Genomic DNA, 16,028 nt, shown 5'->3' with positions numbered 1-16,028 from the left:
TGCTGATCTCCTTCCCTTTTCCTGCTTAGAATTGTCCACAGATTAAAGCAGTGAGGCTGTGGGTCCTGGGAGCCAAAGATAGAATAATAGCAATGGACTCCAGGAGGGACAGGGAGACCCCTCGCTCTGAAATCACTCTGCCCAGCAGTATGTCCTTCCCTTCTCCTATAATCACCGGAGTCAACTCACATTAAGCAGAAGTAGAACACTAAAAGGAATTTTCATTTACAATGTAAAAAATTAATCAACGTAAGAATAACCCAAGTTTGTAGAGGCACCAAACTCAGTAAATACTGAAATAATACCTGTGGAAAGATAAATGAAAAGATAAGTATAAATTTCATCTTATTTTAAGAAAAATATAACTATAAGTAAAATATATACTTATAAATGCTACAAATTAACAATTATCTTCAAAGAGATTAGGACATTATTACATTAGTGGAAAGGAAGCAAACAGTGATCTTAGGGGTTAAAAACATGATTTCCAAAATAAGAAAACTCAGCAGATGTGTATCATCAATAGAAATTCCTTGAAAGGATAACTGAATTTTGGATGAATTTTAATAAAATAAATAATGAATCCAAGAAAGGTGAAGATATTCAAGAAACAGTGGAAAGGAAAGAAACTAGTTAACTTGTCTAATTATGGCCTGTGTTTAAAAATTAGTAACATAAAATTAAAATCTAGATTAGATGCTGGCAGACTTTTTCTGTAAAAGACCAGAGAGTAAATATTTTCAGCTTCGTCGTCCATACAGACTCTATCTTAACTACTCAGCTCTGCTGCTATAGTGTGAAAGCAGCCATAGATAATATGTAATTGAATGGGCCTGTTTGTGTTCCAATAAAACTTTATTTACAAAACAGGCAGCAGGACAGATTTAGCCTGCCTGCCACCCCTGTTTTGGATGAATGCAGCATAAAGATGGCAGAGACAAGGTGTGATGAAGAGATAAGAGGGAAGTTCAAAAAGCATGTAAGACACACACACACAACCAGATGGCAGGAAAAAAGTGAAATCATCAGTAATCAAGATATGTGACAAATGGATACAATTTCCTAAAATAAAGAGAGAAAAATCTCAATATCTGTAAAAGAACAACATGTCTAGTCAGAAGGTATTTAGAAGAAATACATCTAAAAAGAAGGTTGAAAATAAAAGAACATACAAAGATAAATAAGCCAAATAACTAAAAATAGATAACAAGTGTGGTAATATTGTTAGAACAAAAAAGAGAATTTAATGTAAAGAGGATTTGACAAGATAAAGAACATTTATGTTGATGAAAGATACAATTCCATAAGAAGATCAATTAATAATGAACCTTTACAAACCTAACAATATAACATCAGAAGTCATGTTTATAATATAACATATAAAGTAAAAACTGATAGAAATACAGGTAGTGATGAAAAATACACAGCTATTTTGGAAGACTTCAACTCAGAAATTGACAGATCAAGTAGGAAAAAAGGAAGCAAGCATAGTGAGAATTTGAATAACACAATAAAGAAACTTGACTGAATAGGTGTAAAGGACTGTACACAATAAATGGTGAATGCATAATCTCTTCAAACACACATGCAACATTAACTACTTTCTAAAACAAAGAGAGAAAAGAAAATGTTAATAAATTCCCAGATAAGAAATCATTCAGGTCACATTCTTTGATCACACTGCAATAAAATATGGAGTTAGTACAAAATAATACAATTTTTATAACTTGGAAATAAAAAACCCACACCTTTAAATAACTTTAACTTAGAATAACTTTAATGAAAAGAAATGTAAAATGAAGCTATCAATTATTTAAACATAACAATGCCAAAAATTTATTAAACATTACTATACAACCAGCTTTGTGCTAAGTGATCCACCTGGATTATCTCATTTTATTATCACAATAATCCTGAGAAGTTGATTCCATTATCGTCTCATTTCACAGATGAAGAACTGAAACACAAAGCTCTGTTAAATAACCTGCCCAAGGGCACATAGTCCATAGATGACAGAGTTGGGATTTGAACCTAGATAGTATAGTCCAGAGCCAGTATATTTAACTGCTACAACAAGAACAATGAGATCAATACAATTCAAAATCTATACATACTCAGAGAAAACTTATAGCCCTGGATGCATACATTAGAAAATAGGAAAAGATTGAATGGAAGTAAATCATGCATACAGTTCAAGAAGGTAAAGGAAGAGAAATAAAAATATATAAGGAAAGTATTACTAAAGAAAAAACCAGAAATGCATGAAATAAGGAGTAGAGTTAATCTGAATAAAATTAAAACTGATCATCTGAAAAGAACCAAAAATATCGAAAGTCTAGAATGTTTAATCAAGGTTAAAAAAAAAAGAAAGACAGAATTATCAACCTTTGAAATAAGGGACATTATAAGTATAGAGTAGATTCTAAAAAATCTGAGATGAATACTAAATTTAAGATAATGAATTAGAAAATTCTAGATTAAAATAATTTCTGGAAAATAGAAATCACCAAAATTGACCCATGAAGAAATAGTCACCTTAAAACAACAAACAACAACAATAAAAACAATGAGAGCATTGAAAATGTAGTCAAAGCTCTCTCATAAAAGGTCACCAACCAAAGATGGTTCTATAAGTAAGGAACAAATAATCCCTATGGTATATTAATTAGTTAATCCAAAGCATAGAAAAAATAGAAAATTTTCTAACTCATTTACTTTGGAGCTGACATGGCCTGAATTTTAAAACTGGAAAGAAAAGCGTACACTCACTTATGAACACATATACGGATATCTTAAGTATTGGTATTAGTAAAGTGAATCCAGAAATGTATTTTTTAAATGTCATAAGTAAGAAGGATTTATCTAAGCTATTCAAGGCTGATTCAAAATTCAAAATATATTAATGCAAATCATTACATTCAAAATAAAAAAAAATATTAAGAGATGCAAATGGCATTTGATACAATTTGACATCTTTTTTTTAACATCTTTATTGGAGTATAATTGCTTTACAATGTTGTGTTAGTTTCTGCTGTATAACAAAGTGAATCAGCTATTTGTATACATGTATCCCCATATCCCCTTCCTCTTGCATCTCCCTCCCACTCTCCCTATCCGACCCCTCTAGGTGGTCACAAAGCACAGAAGCCTGTGCTATGCAGCTACTTCCCACTAGCTATTTTACATTTGGTAGTGTATATATGTCAATGCCACTCTTTCACTTTGTCCCAGCTTACACTTCCCCCACCCCATGTCCTCAAGTCCATTCTCTACATCTGTGTCTTTATTCCTGTCCTGCCCCAGGTTGATAAGAAAGAAAACCACTTTTGCAAACCAGAAATAGAAAGAAACTTCTCTGTTTTAATGAAAGATATCTGCATACACAAGCATCATACCTAATGAAGTATTAGAAGCTTTCCCACTAAAGTTTTTTCAATATTGCTTTGAGAGTCCTGGCTAATGCTATATGATAAGAAAAAGAAAGTTAAAAGTGGCAAACCAGGAGAAAATATTTTCAAAATATATATTATTACATTTAATAAAGAACACCCCAAAATTGATAAGAAAAATATAAACAACCTAATAAAAACATGTGCAAAGGATCTAAATAACCACTTCAATAAGGAGAAATGTAGATAATGAATAAAAAGTAATTTAAAATAACAGTGAATTCCATTTTTTTTTTGCCCTTAGAACTGGCAAATTTGATTGATAATATCTAGTGTTTATAAAGATGTTGTGAAACAGGTATTTTCATATACTGCTGGTCAGAATGTAATTTGTAAGACTTTCTTAGAAAGCAATTTAGCAGAATTTACCAAAATTTTTATTCTACAATTTCTTTTACTCAGCAATTTTGTTTCTACTGTTTCAGCCAAAAGAATTGTTCATAGTACACTAAAAAGAAAATACTTGTTTGTGTGCACCAGGAAATTTTAAGAAAGTTTGTTGCAGCATTGTTTCAAATAGTGAAAAATTAGGAGTAATTTATATATCCATTAGTAGGGAAATTAATTATGTTATATTGATACAATAGAATACTGTGCAGCTGTTAAAATGAGACTGATCTGTATTTGACAGAAAGAGCTGAGAGATGTATTTTTAGGCTAAAAATAAAATTACAGAATTATTATGAAGTGTGAATGTGAATTTTTTAATGTTACACATACATGTGCATATACATATATATGTGCATGTAAATGTATAAAAAATAATTTGGAAGTAGAATCACCTAATGGTTTTTTTTAGGGAGGACAGCAAGAATGAGGGACAGGAAACAGAGGTAAGACTAATATTTTAGTCTCTATATTTCAGTGTTGTTTGAGTCTTTCAGTGAAAATATATCCTGTAAATTTCTATGATTTTTTAAAGTTTTTTTTTGAGTTTTAACATACTGAGACTAAAGTGCACAAATTGTAAGTATATAGCCCAATGAATTTTTACACGTGTATTACTCATGTAACCACTACCCAGATCAAGATGTAGAATATTTCTGCTCCCTAGAATGTTCCATCATGGTCCTCTATTGTACCCACCGCCACAGATTATTTTATCTGTCCCTGAAATTCATAGAAATAGAATCATACAGCTTGTTCTAAGTTTGTGTCTGGCTCTTTTTGTTTCATATCATGTCTACTATACTAATCCATGTTATCAGTTCTTTTCTATTGCTTATAGTATCCCACTGTATGAATACACCACAATTTAGTTATCCATTCCTCTGTTGAAAGACATTTGAGTTATTTCCAGTTTGGGGCTATTAGGAAGAAAACTGATATGACTTGCCTTGTACATGCCTTCTGAGATATTCATGCATTTCTCTTATATACCTAGTACTGGAACTGCTGGGTCGTAGAGGAGGTTTTAGTAGAGTGATTCAAGGTAGTTGTAACAATTTACACTTTCATTAGTGTATATGGAAGTTCCAGTTCCAGTTGCTCCATATTCTGGCTACCACTGCATAATGTCAATTCTTTTCATTTTAGCCATTCTGATGAGTCCATACTGATATTACATTTTGGTTTTATTTTTATTTGCATTTCCTTGATAACTAATCATATGGAACATCTTTCCATGTACTTATGTCCAAGCTGATATTCTCTTTTCTAAAACTCCCACTCAAGTTTTTTCTCATTTTGTTTGAGCTGTTTATCTTCATTATGTTGTTTATCTTTTTTTTTACAGATTTGTTGGCATTCTTTAGATATTATGGCTATGAGATATTTTTTTGGATATATATGCTACATCTATGATATGTGTATATAAACATGCATATATATATATGCATATATATCACAAATATCTTCTCTTAGTCTATGACTTTCTGGTTCACTCTCTTGATGGTGTACTTCGATAAATAGAATTTCAGAATTTATAAATCTTTTATGGTTCATGGTGTTTTGGGTCTTATTTAAGAAATCACTGCCTACCCCAAGGTCATGGAATTATTCGTCTATGTTATCTTCTAGAACAGGGGTCAGCAGACTATGGCCCATGTGGCCTGCCACCTGTTTTTGTAAATAAATTTTTATTGGAACACAGCAATTCCAATTCATTAATGTATTGTCTATGGTTGCTTTTGTGCTGTAACAGCAGAGTTGAGTAGTTGCAACAGAGACCATGTGGACCACAAAATTGAAAATATTGAGTATCTTGTACTTTACAGAAAAAATTTACTAACCCCTGTTCTAGAAAATTATTGATTTCCTTTCATATTAGGCCTATAATCCAATTGGAATTAAGTTTTGTAAATGGTATAAAATAGGGTTAAAGTCTGTTACGTATGAATTATCTAATTGCTCCGGCATCAAGTTTTGGAAAAAAAAACTCATTACCACAAAATTGCAGTAGCACCTTTGTTGTATATCAGGTTGCTGTATAGGCATGGGCCTGTTTCTAGACTCTCTCTTCTATTTCACTGTTTGTTTATCTATCACTGCACCAGTACCACACTATCTTAAATATTGTAGGTTTATGCTAAGTCTTGGTATCTGATATTGTAAATCTTCCAACAATTTCTTCTTCCTGATTTTTTGACTCTTGCATTTCCATATAAAGTTTAGAATTCCCTGATAAATTTCCACAGAAAACCTTGCTGGGAATTTGAATGTGACTGCATTGAGTCAATAAATTAATTTTGGGAGAATTGATGTCTTTATAAAACAGAGTCTTCAAATCCGTGAACATGGTATATTTATCTATTTGTTTAAGTGTTCTATGGTTTCCCCTAAAATGTTTTGTATTTTTCAGTTTAACAATCTTGCATGTCTTTCATCAGATTCATTCCTAGATATTAGACCATTTCCAAAGCTATTGTTAATAGTGTTGTATCTAAAATTTTATTGACTGATTGTTTTTGCAAGTATAATATATAGAAATGCAATAGATTTTTATATATTTGTATCTAGTGACCTACCTAAATTCATTTATTAATTCTAATAGTGTACATATTTTTTGGAGTTTTCTATATTGACAACCACGTCACCTGGAATTACATTTTTACTTGCTCCTTTCCAATATTTATACCTCATAATTCTTGTTTTGTGCCCTTTTGCACTAATTGGGACCTATGGAACAATAATTAACAGAAATGATGTAAACGAATGTATTTGAATTGTTCTGAACTCAGGGAGAAAGCACTCAACATTTCACCATTAAATATGTGAGCAATAGACTTTTTATATATAAACTTAATCATATTAAAGAGGTTCTCTTCTATTCCTAGTTTGTTGAGAGTTTTTATCATGAACTAGTGGTTAATTTAATTGGATGCCTTTTTGTATCTGTTGAGGTAATCATATGGCCTTAACATTCACTTTTTGTTAAAGAAGTGAATTATATTGATTAACTTTCAAAATTTAAACCATTTAAAAAATTTTTTTTGGCCACACCCTGTGGCATGTGGGATCTTAGTTCCCCCACTAGGGATCAAACCCACAGCCTCCATTGGAAGGTGGAATCTTAACCACTGGGCCACTGGGGAAGACCCTAAACCATTTTTTATTCCTAGAATAAGCGAATTTGGTCATGACGTAGTACATATATTCTCTGGATTTGATTTTCTAATATTTTATACTAATGTGTGTATCAATTAATAAGAAGTACTCTTATGCAGTTTTCTTTTCTTGTAATTTCCTTGTATATGTTTGTATCAGGCTTATGCTGGTCGCATAAAATGAGTTAGGAAGAAGTGCTCTCTCTCTATTCCTTAAAAGAGGTTGTACAAGATTGGTATTATTTCTTTCCTTAAGTGTTTGGCAGAAATCACCAGTAAAGTCATCTATACTCGAATTTTCTTTGGGATAGATTTTAGTTACAGATTTAATGTATTTCTTTCTTTTATTATTTATTTATTTTACCTTATCCATTTTTTCCTTTTTATTTTTTAATTGAAGTATAGTTGACACACAATATTATATTAGTTTTAGTTGTACAACATACTGATTCAGCATTTATATACATTACAGACTGATCACCACAATAAGTCTAAGTCCATCTGTCACCATACAAAGTTATTACAATAGTATTGACTATATTCCGTATGCTGTACATTACATCCCTATGATTTACTTATTTTATATCTAGGAGTTTGTACCTCTTATTCCCCTTTACTTGTTTTGCTTAACCCCCTACTCCCCTTCCTTCTGATAACCACCAGTTTGTTCTCTGAATCTATGAGTCTGTTTCTGTTTTGGTTTGTTTATTCACTTATTTTGTATTTTATTTGATTTTTTATTTTTTGCAATGTTGTCAGTTTTGTTTTTGCATAGGAAAAACATCATAATGACTAATGAGAAGATTAAAATGGTCTCTGTGAATCATCATCTCTTGCCAGTGGTTATTCAGATTCAGAGTGGAGTATGGGATACTCTCTCCTTAATAATTTGTCAAAAGCAGTGGCTCTCAACCAGGGGCAGTTTTGCCCCTGAGGGGTTGTTTTGTATTTTAGATTCCACATGCAAGTGATAACATAGAGTATATATCTATGGCTGAGTAATATTCTCTTATATATATATAATACATATATATATAATATATATGTATCTCACAACTTCTTTATCCCTTTTTCTATAGATGGACATTTAGGTTGCTTCCATATTTCCACATTGGCTATTGTAAATAATGCTGCAATGAACATAGGGGTACATATATATTTTTGAATTATATTTTCATTTTCTTCAGATAAATACACAGAGGTGAAATCATATGAGATCATATGATAGTTCTATTTTTAGTTTTTTGAGGAACCTCCATACTGTTTTCCATAGTGGCTGCACCAATTTACATTCCTACCAATGGGGCATGAGGGTTTCCTTTTCTCCACATCTTTGCCAACACTCATTATTTTTTGTCTTTTTGATAATAGCCATTCTGACAGGTGTGAGGTAATATCTCCTTGTGGTTTTGATTTGCTATTCCTTGATGATCATTGATGTTGAGCATGTTTTCATATGTCTGTTGGCCATCTGCATGTCTTCCCTGGAAAAATGTCTATTCATGTCCTCTGCCCAATTTTTACTAATTTTTGTTTGATGTTGAGTTGTGTGAGTTCTTTATATGTTTTGGATATTAACCCCTTTTGCAACTATCATCTCCCATTTAGTAGGTCGCCTTCTCATTTTGTTGATGGTTTCCCTTTCTGTGCAAAACCTTTTTAGTTTGTTGTAGTTCCATTTGATTATTTTTGCTTTTGTAGCTCTTACCTAAGAAGACAGATACAAAAAAATATTCCTAAGACCAATATCAAGGAGCGTACTGCCTATATTTTCTTCTAAGAATTCTATGGTTACAGAACAAATATTTAGGTCTTTAATCCATTTTCAATTTATTTTTGTAAATGGTGTAAGAAAGTGGTCCAGTGTCCTTCCTTCCCGTGTAGCCGACCAGTTTTCCCAACACCATTTATTAAAAACAGTCTTTCCCCACTCTATGTTCTTGGCTTCTTTGTTGTAAATTAATTTGCCATATAAATGTGGGTTTATTTCTGGGCTCTCTATTCTATTCCATTCATCTATGTCTGTTTTTGTGCTAGTACCATACTGTTTTGATTACAGTTGTTTTGCAGTATAGCTTGAAATCAGGGAGCATGATACCTCCAGCTTCATTCTTCTTTCTTAAAATTGCTTTTGCTATTCAAGGTATTTTGTGGTTTTATACAAATTTTAGAATTATTTGTTCCAGTTCTATGAAAAATGCCATTGGTATTCTGATAGGGATTGCATTAAATCTGTAGGTTGCTTTAGGTAGTATGGTCATTTTAATAATATTAATTCTTCCAATCCATGAGGACAGTATATCTTTCCATTTATTTGTATTGTCTTCAATTTCTTTCATCCACAGTCTTATTGTTTTCAGAGTACAGGTCTTTCACCTCCTTGGTTAAATGTATTCCTAGGTATTTTATTTTTTTGATGCAATTGCAGTTGTAGATGGGATTGTTTTCTTAATTTCTGTTTCTGGTAGTTTATTATTAGTGTATAGCAGTGCAACAGATTTCTATATATTGAAATCTTGTATCCTGAAATCTTACTGAATTCATTCATTAGTTCTAATAGTTTTTGGTAGTTTTAGGGTTTTTTTCTGTATAGTATCATGTCATCTACAAATAGTGACAGTTTTATTTCTTGCTTTCCAATTTGGATGCCTTTTATTTCTTTTTCTTATCAGATTGCTGTGGCTACGACTTCCAATACTATGTTGAATAAAATTGATGATATGGGCACCCTTATCTTGTTCCTGATCTTAGAGAAAGACCTTTCAGCTTTTCACCCTTGAATATTATGTTAGCTCTGGGTTTGTCATATATGGCCTTTATTATGTTGTGGTAAATTCCCTCTGTACCCACTTTCTGGAGAGTTTTTATCATAAGTAAATGTTGAATTTTGTCAAATGTTTTTTCTGCATCTATTCAGATGATCATATTATTTTTATCCTTTGTTTTCTTAATGTGATGTATCATGTTGATTGATTTGCAAATAATGAATCAACCTTGCATCTCTGGAATAAATATCATTTGATCATGGTGTATGATTCTTTTAGTGTACTGTTGAATTTCGTTTGTTAATATTTTGTTGAGGATTTTTGCATCTGTGTCCATCAGGGATATTGGTCCATAATTTTTTTGTAGTATCTTTATCTGGTTTGGGTATCAAGGTAATGCTAGCCTTGTGGAATGAATTTGGAAGCATTCATTTGTCTTCAATTTTTTTAGTAGTTTGAGAAAGATGGGTATTTACTCTTCTTTAAATCTTTGGTGGAATTCACCTGTGAAGTTGTCTGGTCCTGGACTTTTTTTTTTGTTGGGAGTTGTTTGATTACTGATTCATTACTAGTGAACAGTCTATTCAAATTTTATATTTTTTTCTGACTCATTCTTAGAAGAGTGTTTGCTTCTAGGCATTTATCTGTTTCTCCTATGTTGTCCAATTTGTTGCTGTATAATTGTTCATAGTAATGTCTTGCAATCTTTTTTATTTCTGAGGTCTAAGTTGTACTTCTCTCTTCTTTCTGATTTTATTTATTTGAATTCTGTCTCTCTCTCTCTCTCTCTCTCTCTCTCTCTCTCTCTCTCTCTCTCTCTCTCTCCTTGAATGAGTCTGGCTAAAGTTTTATCACTTTTGTTTATATTTTCAAAGTATCGGCTCTTAGTTTCATTGATTTTTTCTATTGTATTCAATCTCTAATTTATTTATTTCAACTCTGATCTTTATTATTGTCTTCCTTCTACAATACTAACTTTGGAGTTTCTTTGTTCTTTGCTAGTTCCTTTGGGTGTAAATTTAGGTTGTTTATTTGAGATTTTTCTTGTTTCCTGAGGTAGGCCTGTATTGCTATAAATTTCCCTCTTAGAACTGCTTTTGCTGTGTCACACTGATTTTGGAACATTGTGTTTCCATTTTCATTTGTCTTAAGGAATTTTTTGATTTCCTCTTCGATTTCTTCATTGACTCATTGGTTGCTTAGAAGCATGTTGGTTAGCATCCATGTATTTGTGTTTTTTTCCTAGTTTTCTTCTTGTAATTGATTTCTAGTCTCATAGTGTTATGGTCAGAAAAGATGCTTGATATAATTTCAGTCATCCTAAATTTATTGAGACTTGTTTTGTGGTCTAACATGTGATCTATCCTGGAGAACGTTCAAGGTGCTCTTGAGAAGAATGTGTAGTCTGCTGTTTGGGGGTGGAAAGTTCTACATATATCTGTTAAGTACATCTGGTCTAATATGTCATTTAAGGTCAATGTTTCCGTATTGATTTTCTGTCTGGATGATCTGTCCACTGATGTAAGTGTGGTGTTTAGGTCCCCTTCTATTACTGCATTACAGTCAACTTTTCCTTTTATGTCTGTTAATATTTGCTTTATGTGTTTAGGGGCTCCTATGTTGGGTGCATAGATAGTTACAAGTGTTATGTCACCTTGTTGGATTGATCCCTTTGTCATTATGTAATACTCTTCTTTGTCTTTTGTTGCCGTCTGGGTTTTAAAGTTTATTTTGTCTGATATAAGTATTGCTACCCCAACTTTCTTCTCATTTCCATTTGCATGGAATATCTTTTTTCATCCCTTCACTTTCAGTCTGCATCTTTACATGTAAAGTAAGTCTCTTGTAGGCAGCATATATATGGGTCTTCTTTTTCTTTCTTTAACCATTCAGTCATCCATGTCTTTTTATTTATTTATTTTTTTATGGTATGCGGGCCTCTCACTGTTGTGGCTTCTCCCGTTGTGGAATACAGGCTCTGGACACGCAGGCTCAGCGGCCATGCCTCACAGGCCCAGCCGCTCCACGGCATGTGGGATCTTCCCAGACCGGGTCACGAACCCGTGTCCCCTGCATCAGCAGGCGGACTCTCAACCACTGCGCCACCAGGGAAGCCCCACCCATGCCTTTTGATTGGAGAATTTATTTAAATTTTAAGTAAATATTGTTAGATATGTATTTATTACCATTTTGTTACTTGTATTCTGGTCATTTTTGTAGTTTTTCTCTGTTCCTTCCTTCTTTTTTTGCTCTCTTCACTCATGGTTTGATGACTGTCTATAGTGTTATGTCTGGATTCCTTTCTTTATTTTTTGTGTAACTGTTATAGGTTTTTGATTTGTGGTTACCATGAGGTTCATATATAAAAACCAATGTATATTTCAGTCTATTTTAATTTGATGGTCACTTAGTTTGAATGCTTTTAAAAATGCTACATTTTTTACTCCCCCCTTCCAATGTTTTATGTTTTGGATATCATATTTTACACCTTTTTATTTTTTGTATTGCTTAACTAATTATTTTATTTTTTATTTTATTTATTTTACTTTATTTCTTTGGCTGCCTTGAGTCTCAGTTGTGGCACGTGGGACTGTCATAGGGGCATGTGGGATCTTCCGCCATGGCGCTCAGGCTCTTTGTTGCAGTGCACAGGCTTCTCTCTAGTTGTGGCATGTGGGCTTCTCTCTAGTTGTGGCATGTGGCTTTTCTCTCTCTAGTTGTGGCGTGCAGGCTCCAGGGCACATGGGCTCTGTAGTTTGTGGCACACGGGCTCTCTTGTTGAGGTGCACGAGCTCAGTAGTTGTGGCGCGTGGGCTTAGTTGCCCCATAGCATGTAGGATCTTAGTTCCCCGACCAGTGATGGAACTTGCCTTGGAAGGCGGATTCCTTACCACTGGACCACCAGGGAAGTCCCTAATTATTTTAGATAGATGATTTTACTACTTTTTTGTTTTAACCTTCATACTAGCTTTATCAGTGGTCAATCTGCTGTCATTACTATGTGTTTGCTTTTACTAATAATACTTTTCTTTCATAATTTTCTTGTTTCTAGTTTTGGCCTTTTCTTTTCCATTTAAAGAAGTCCCTTGAACATTTCTTGTAAGGCTGGTTTAATGGCGATGAACTCCTTCAGCTTTTACTTGTCTGGGAAACTCTTTATCTCTCCTTTTATGCTGAATAATAATCTTGTTGGGTACAGTAGTCTTGTTTGTACATTTATACACCTAACGTTGTCTCAGAGGTCCCTTAAACTATCTTATTTTTGTTTGTTTGTTTTAGTGCTTTTTTCTTTTTGCTGGTCTAATTGGGCGACTTCCACTACCTTGTCTTCCAGATTGCTGATCTGTTCATCTGTATCCTCTAATATGCTATTAATTCCCTTTAGTGTATTTTTCATTTACATTTTTGTACTATTCAGTTCTGCTGGTTCTTTTTTATATTTTCTGTCTTTGTTGAAGGTCTCATTGAGTTCATCCATTCTTCTCTCAGTTTGGTGAACATTTTTATGACTATTACTTTATAGTCTCTGGTAAATTCCTTATCTCCATTTTGTTTAGTTCTATTTCTGAGGCTTTGTCTTATTCTTTCATTTGGAGGTATTACTTTGTCTCCTATTTTGCCTAACTTTCTGTGTTTGTTTCTTTATTAGGTATATCAGTTACATCTCCCAGTCCTGAAAGAGCAGCCTATGTAGAAAGTGTTTCGTGGGGCCCAATAGTGCAATCCCCCTGGTCACCAGAGCCTCCAGGAGTATTCCCTCTGTGGGCCGTGTGCACTCTCCTGTTGTGGTTGGGCCCTGATTGTTGCAGACACACTGGTGAGTGGGGCTGTCCCCTGGTATACTGGCTGTGTGGCCTGGCTGTGACTTCTGTAGTCATGCTGGTATGCAGAGCTGCCCCCCAGAGTGGGAGCTGTTTTGGAGTAGTGCTGAGGCTGGCCAAGTGAGGTGTGGCTGTCCCCCTGGAGTGGGACCTGCTTTGGAGGGGTGCCAGTGCCAGCCAGGGTACCCAGTAAGTGGGGCGAGGTGGGAGCCACTTTGGAGGGGCTGGCCAGTAGCTGGCAGGCTTGGTAGATGGGTCCTAAGGGGAATGCCAGGGCAGGACACATGGCATTAGCTAGGTTGATGGAGAGTGACAGAAATGGTGCCTGCCAGCCCTGGGCCAGCTAGGTAGAAAGAGAGCTAAAAAAAAAAGATGGTGCCCATCAGCACTTCCATCCCCAGAGGAAGTTCCACCAGATACCTGCCTCTCCAGCATATGCCCTAAAATTAGTCAGTGAATCTCCTTGTGTGACCCAGGTACTTTTCAAGCTGCTGCCTCTGTGCTGGGTATCAGAGTGAGTGAGTCTGTGCATGAGCTCTTCAGGAGCAGAGTCTTGGTTTCCCAAAGCCCGCCAGCTCTCCTGGTGAGCCTTGCTGGTTTTCAAAGCTGGATGTTATGGGGGCTCATCTTCCTGGTGCAGACTTTCTGGGTCGTGGAGACCCACATGGTGCTCAGACCCCATACTCCTCGGGGGGAACCTCTGTGGTTGTAATATGTTTCCCACTTGTGGGTCACAGCACTTGGGGTGTGGGTTCTGACTAGACCATGTCTCTGCCCCTTCTACCTGTCTTGATGTGGCCTTTTCTTTCTATCCTTAGTTGTAGAAAATCCATTCTGCAGGTCATCAGGTTATTCTCAGAGATAGTTGTTCTATATGTAGTTGTTGCTTTGTTGTGTCCATGGGAGGAGGTGAGCTCAGAATCTTCCTACTCTGCCATCTTGATCTGGACCACTCTGGATTTAATATATTTGACAACTATTCAGATTAAAAATTTTTTTTCTTGAGTCAATTTAGATAACTTGTGATCTTAAAGAAAATCATCGATTTTATTTAGTTTGTTAAATTTATTTATATAAAACTATGTATCATAACCCTGTATTATCTTTTTATGTCTGTAGCATCTGCAATGATATCTCCCTTTCATTTTGATATTAGTAGTTTATACTTTCTTTTTCTTGATTGGTCTTTCTAAGAGTTTATCAAGTTTATAGATATTATGACAGAACAAATTTTTGATTCTGTTGATTTTTGTCTATGTATGTGAGCTTACTGTTTTTTCAACTTATGTTTTCACTTTTATTAATTTCCTTCTATTTTAAATTCTTTTTCTAACTTCTTGAGATGGTAACTTAGAAGTTGATTTTTAATTTTTTTCCAATACATGCATTGAAAGTCATTTTTCTCCTAAGCACTGTGGATCAACAGGCCCAATCAGGAGAGAGAAATCACACAGTAATTTCAACAGAAAGATTTTAATATAAGGAATTATTAACAATACCAGGGGATGGCAGTAATGAGGGATTGGTTAGCAAGAATTAAAGAGGATTCAAAAGAATATAGGAATAGTAGATATAGGGAAAAGCTAGTACCCCCCAGAGCTGAGATAACACACCAAGGAAGAGGCCCACTGAGGCCTGAGATCCAGACCTTTCTTTAGAAGGCACAGTGTGGCTCACTAGATGGCAGAAAGGTTACTGTGGTGCCATCCTGCTTAAATATGCTGGAAATCCACCCTCTGAAATTTGCTGGAAATCCACCCTGTGGGGTGCCAGGGAAGACTCTTCACAGGGAGATATCTCACTGGAGGGCCTTTGCTACAAAACTGCCTGAGGGATATGCCAGGGGAAGTCGCTGGCTGCTAGGTGCTGCTGGCCACTGTGCACTGCAGAAGTCTAGTGTAGGGGAAAGTAGTGCATCCTGGAGAAACTTGCACAGCAGACACCCCAGAACCAGGAAGCAAAAACTTTTTCCTCCTGCAATGTATTTACAGTGCCTTCTAATGGCAAAGTGCCAGTTGGCAAGGGGAAATATTTAAAGGACCCAAACCCATTTTCACAAAGCAGCCTAATAGGTGGAACTTAGAACTGAAAGGCAGTAAATAATAACCAGCACACACCATTTTAGCCATATCCCATAAATTTTAGTGTGTTTTATTTTCAATATCTGATTTTCATTGTGCTTTCCTGACTTCTGGGTTATTTAGAAAAATGTTGGTTAACTTCTAAACATTATCAAATTTTCTAGTTATCTATTAATTGATTTCTAGTTTTATTCCACCATAGCCTGAGAACATACCCTATGTGATTTTAAGTTTTTGAAGTTTTTTCAGACTTGTTTGATGTATACCATATAGTGCATTTTGGTAAATATTTCGTGAGCACGTGAAAAGAATGTGTATTCTCCAGTTGCTTAGTGTAGTGTACTATATATATATATATATATATATA

The 16,028-nt window shown here is 34.5% G+C and overlaps 1 protein-coding gene across 2 annotated transcripts in view; it reads left to right on the top strand.

The window, feature by feature from the left end:
* Nucleotides 1-16,028, top strand: part of TEX9 (testis expressed 9) — a 224,105-nt gene that overhangs the window by 11,480 nt on the left and 196,597 nt on the right. For both annotated transcript variants that reach the window (XM_060097302.1, XM_060097303.1), the window contains exon 3: nt 4,249-4,282. In XM_060097302.1, the coding sequence (XP_059953285.1) occupies nt 4,249-4,282 (34 nt within the window). The remainder of the gene's footprint in view (nt 1-4,248; nt 4,283-16,028) is intronic.

The sequence above is a fragment of the Mesoplodon densirostris genome, chromosome 4 (assembly GCF_025265405.1).
Source record: "Mesoplodon densirostris isolate mMesDen1 chromosome 4, mMesDen1 primary haplotype, whole genome shotgun sequence".
NCBI lineage: Eukaryota > Metazoa > Chordata > Mammalia > Artiodactyla > Ziphiidae > Mesoplodon > Mesoplodon densirostris.
The sequence above is the reverse complement of the archived record's forward strand: the minus strand, read 5'-3'. Positions and strand labels throughout refer to the sequence as shown.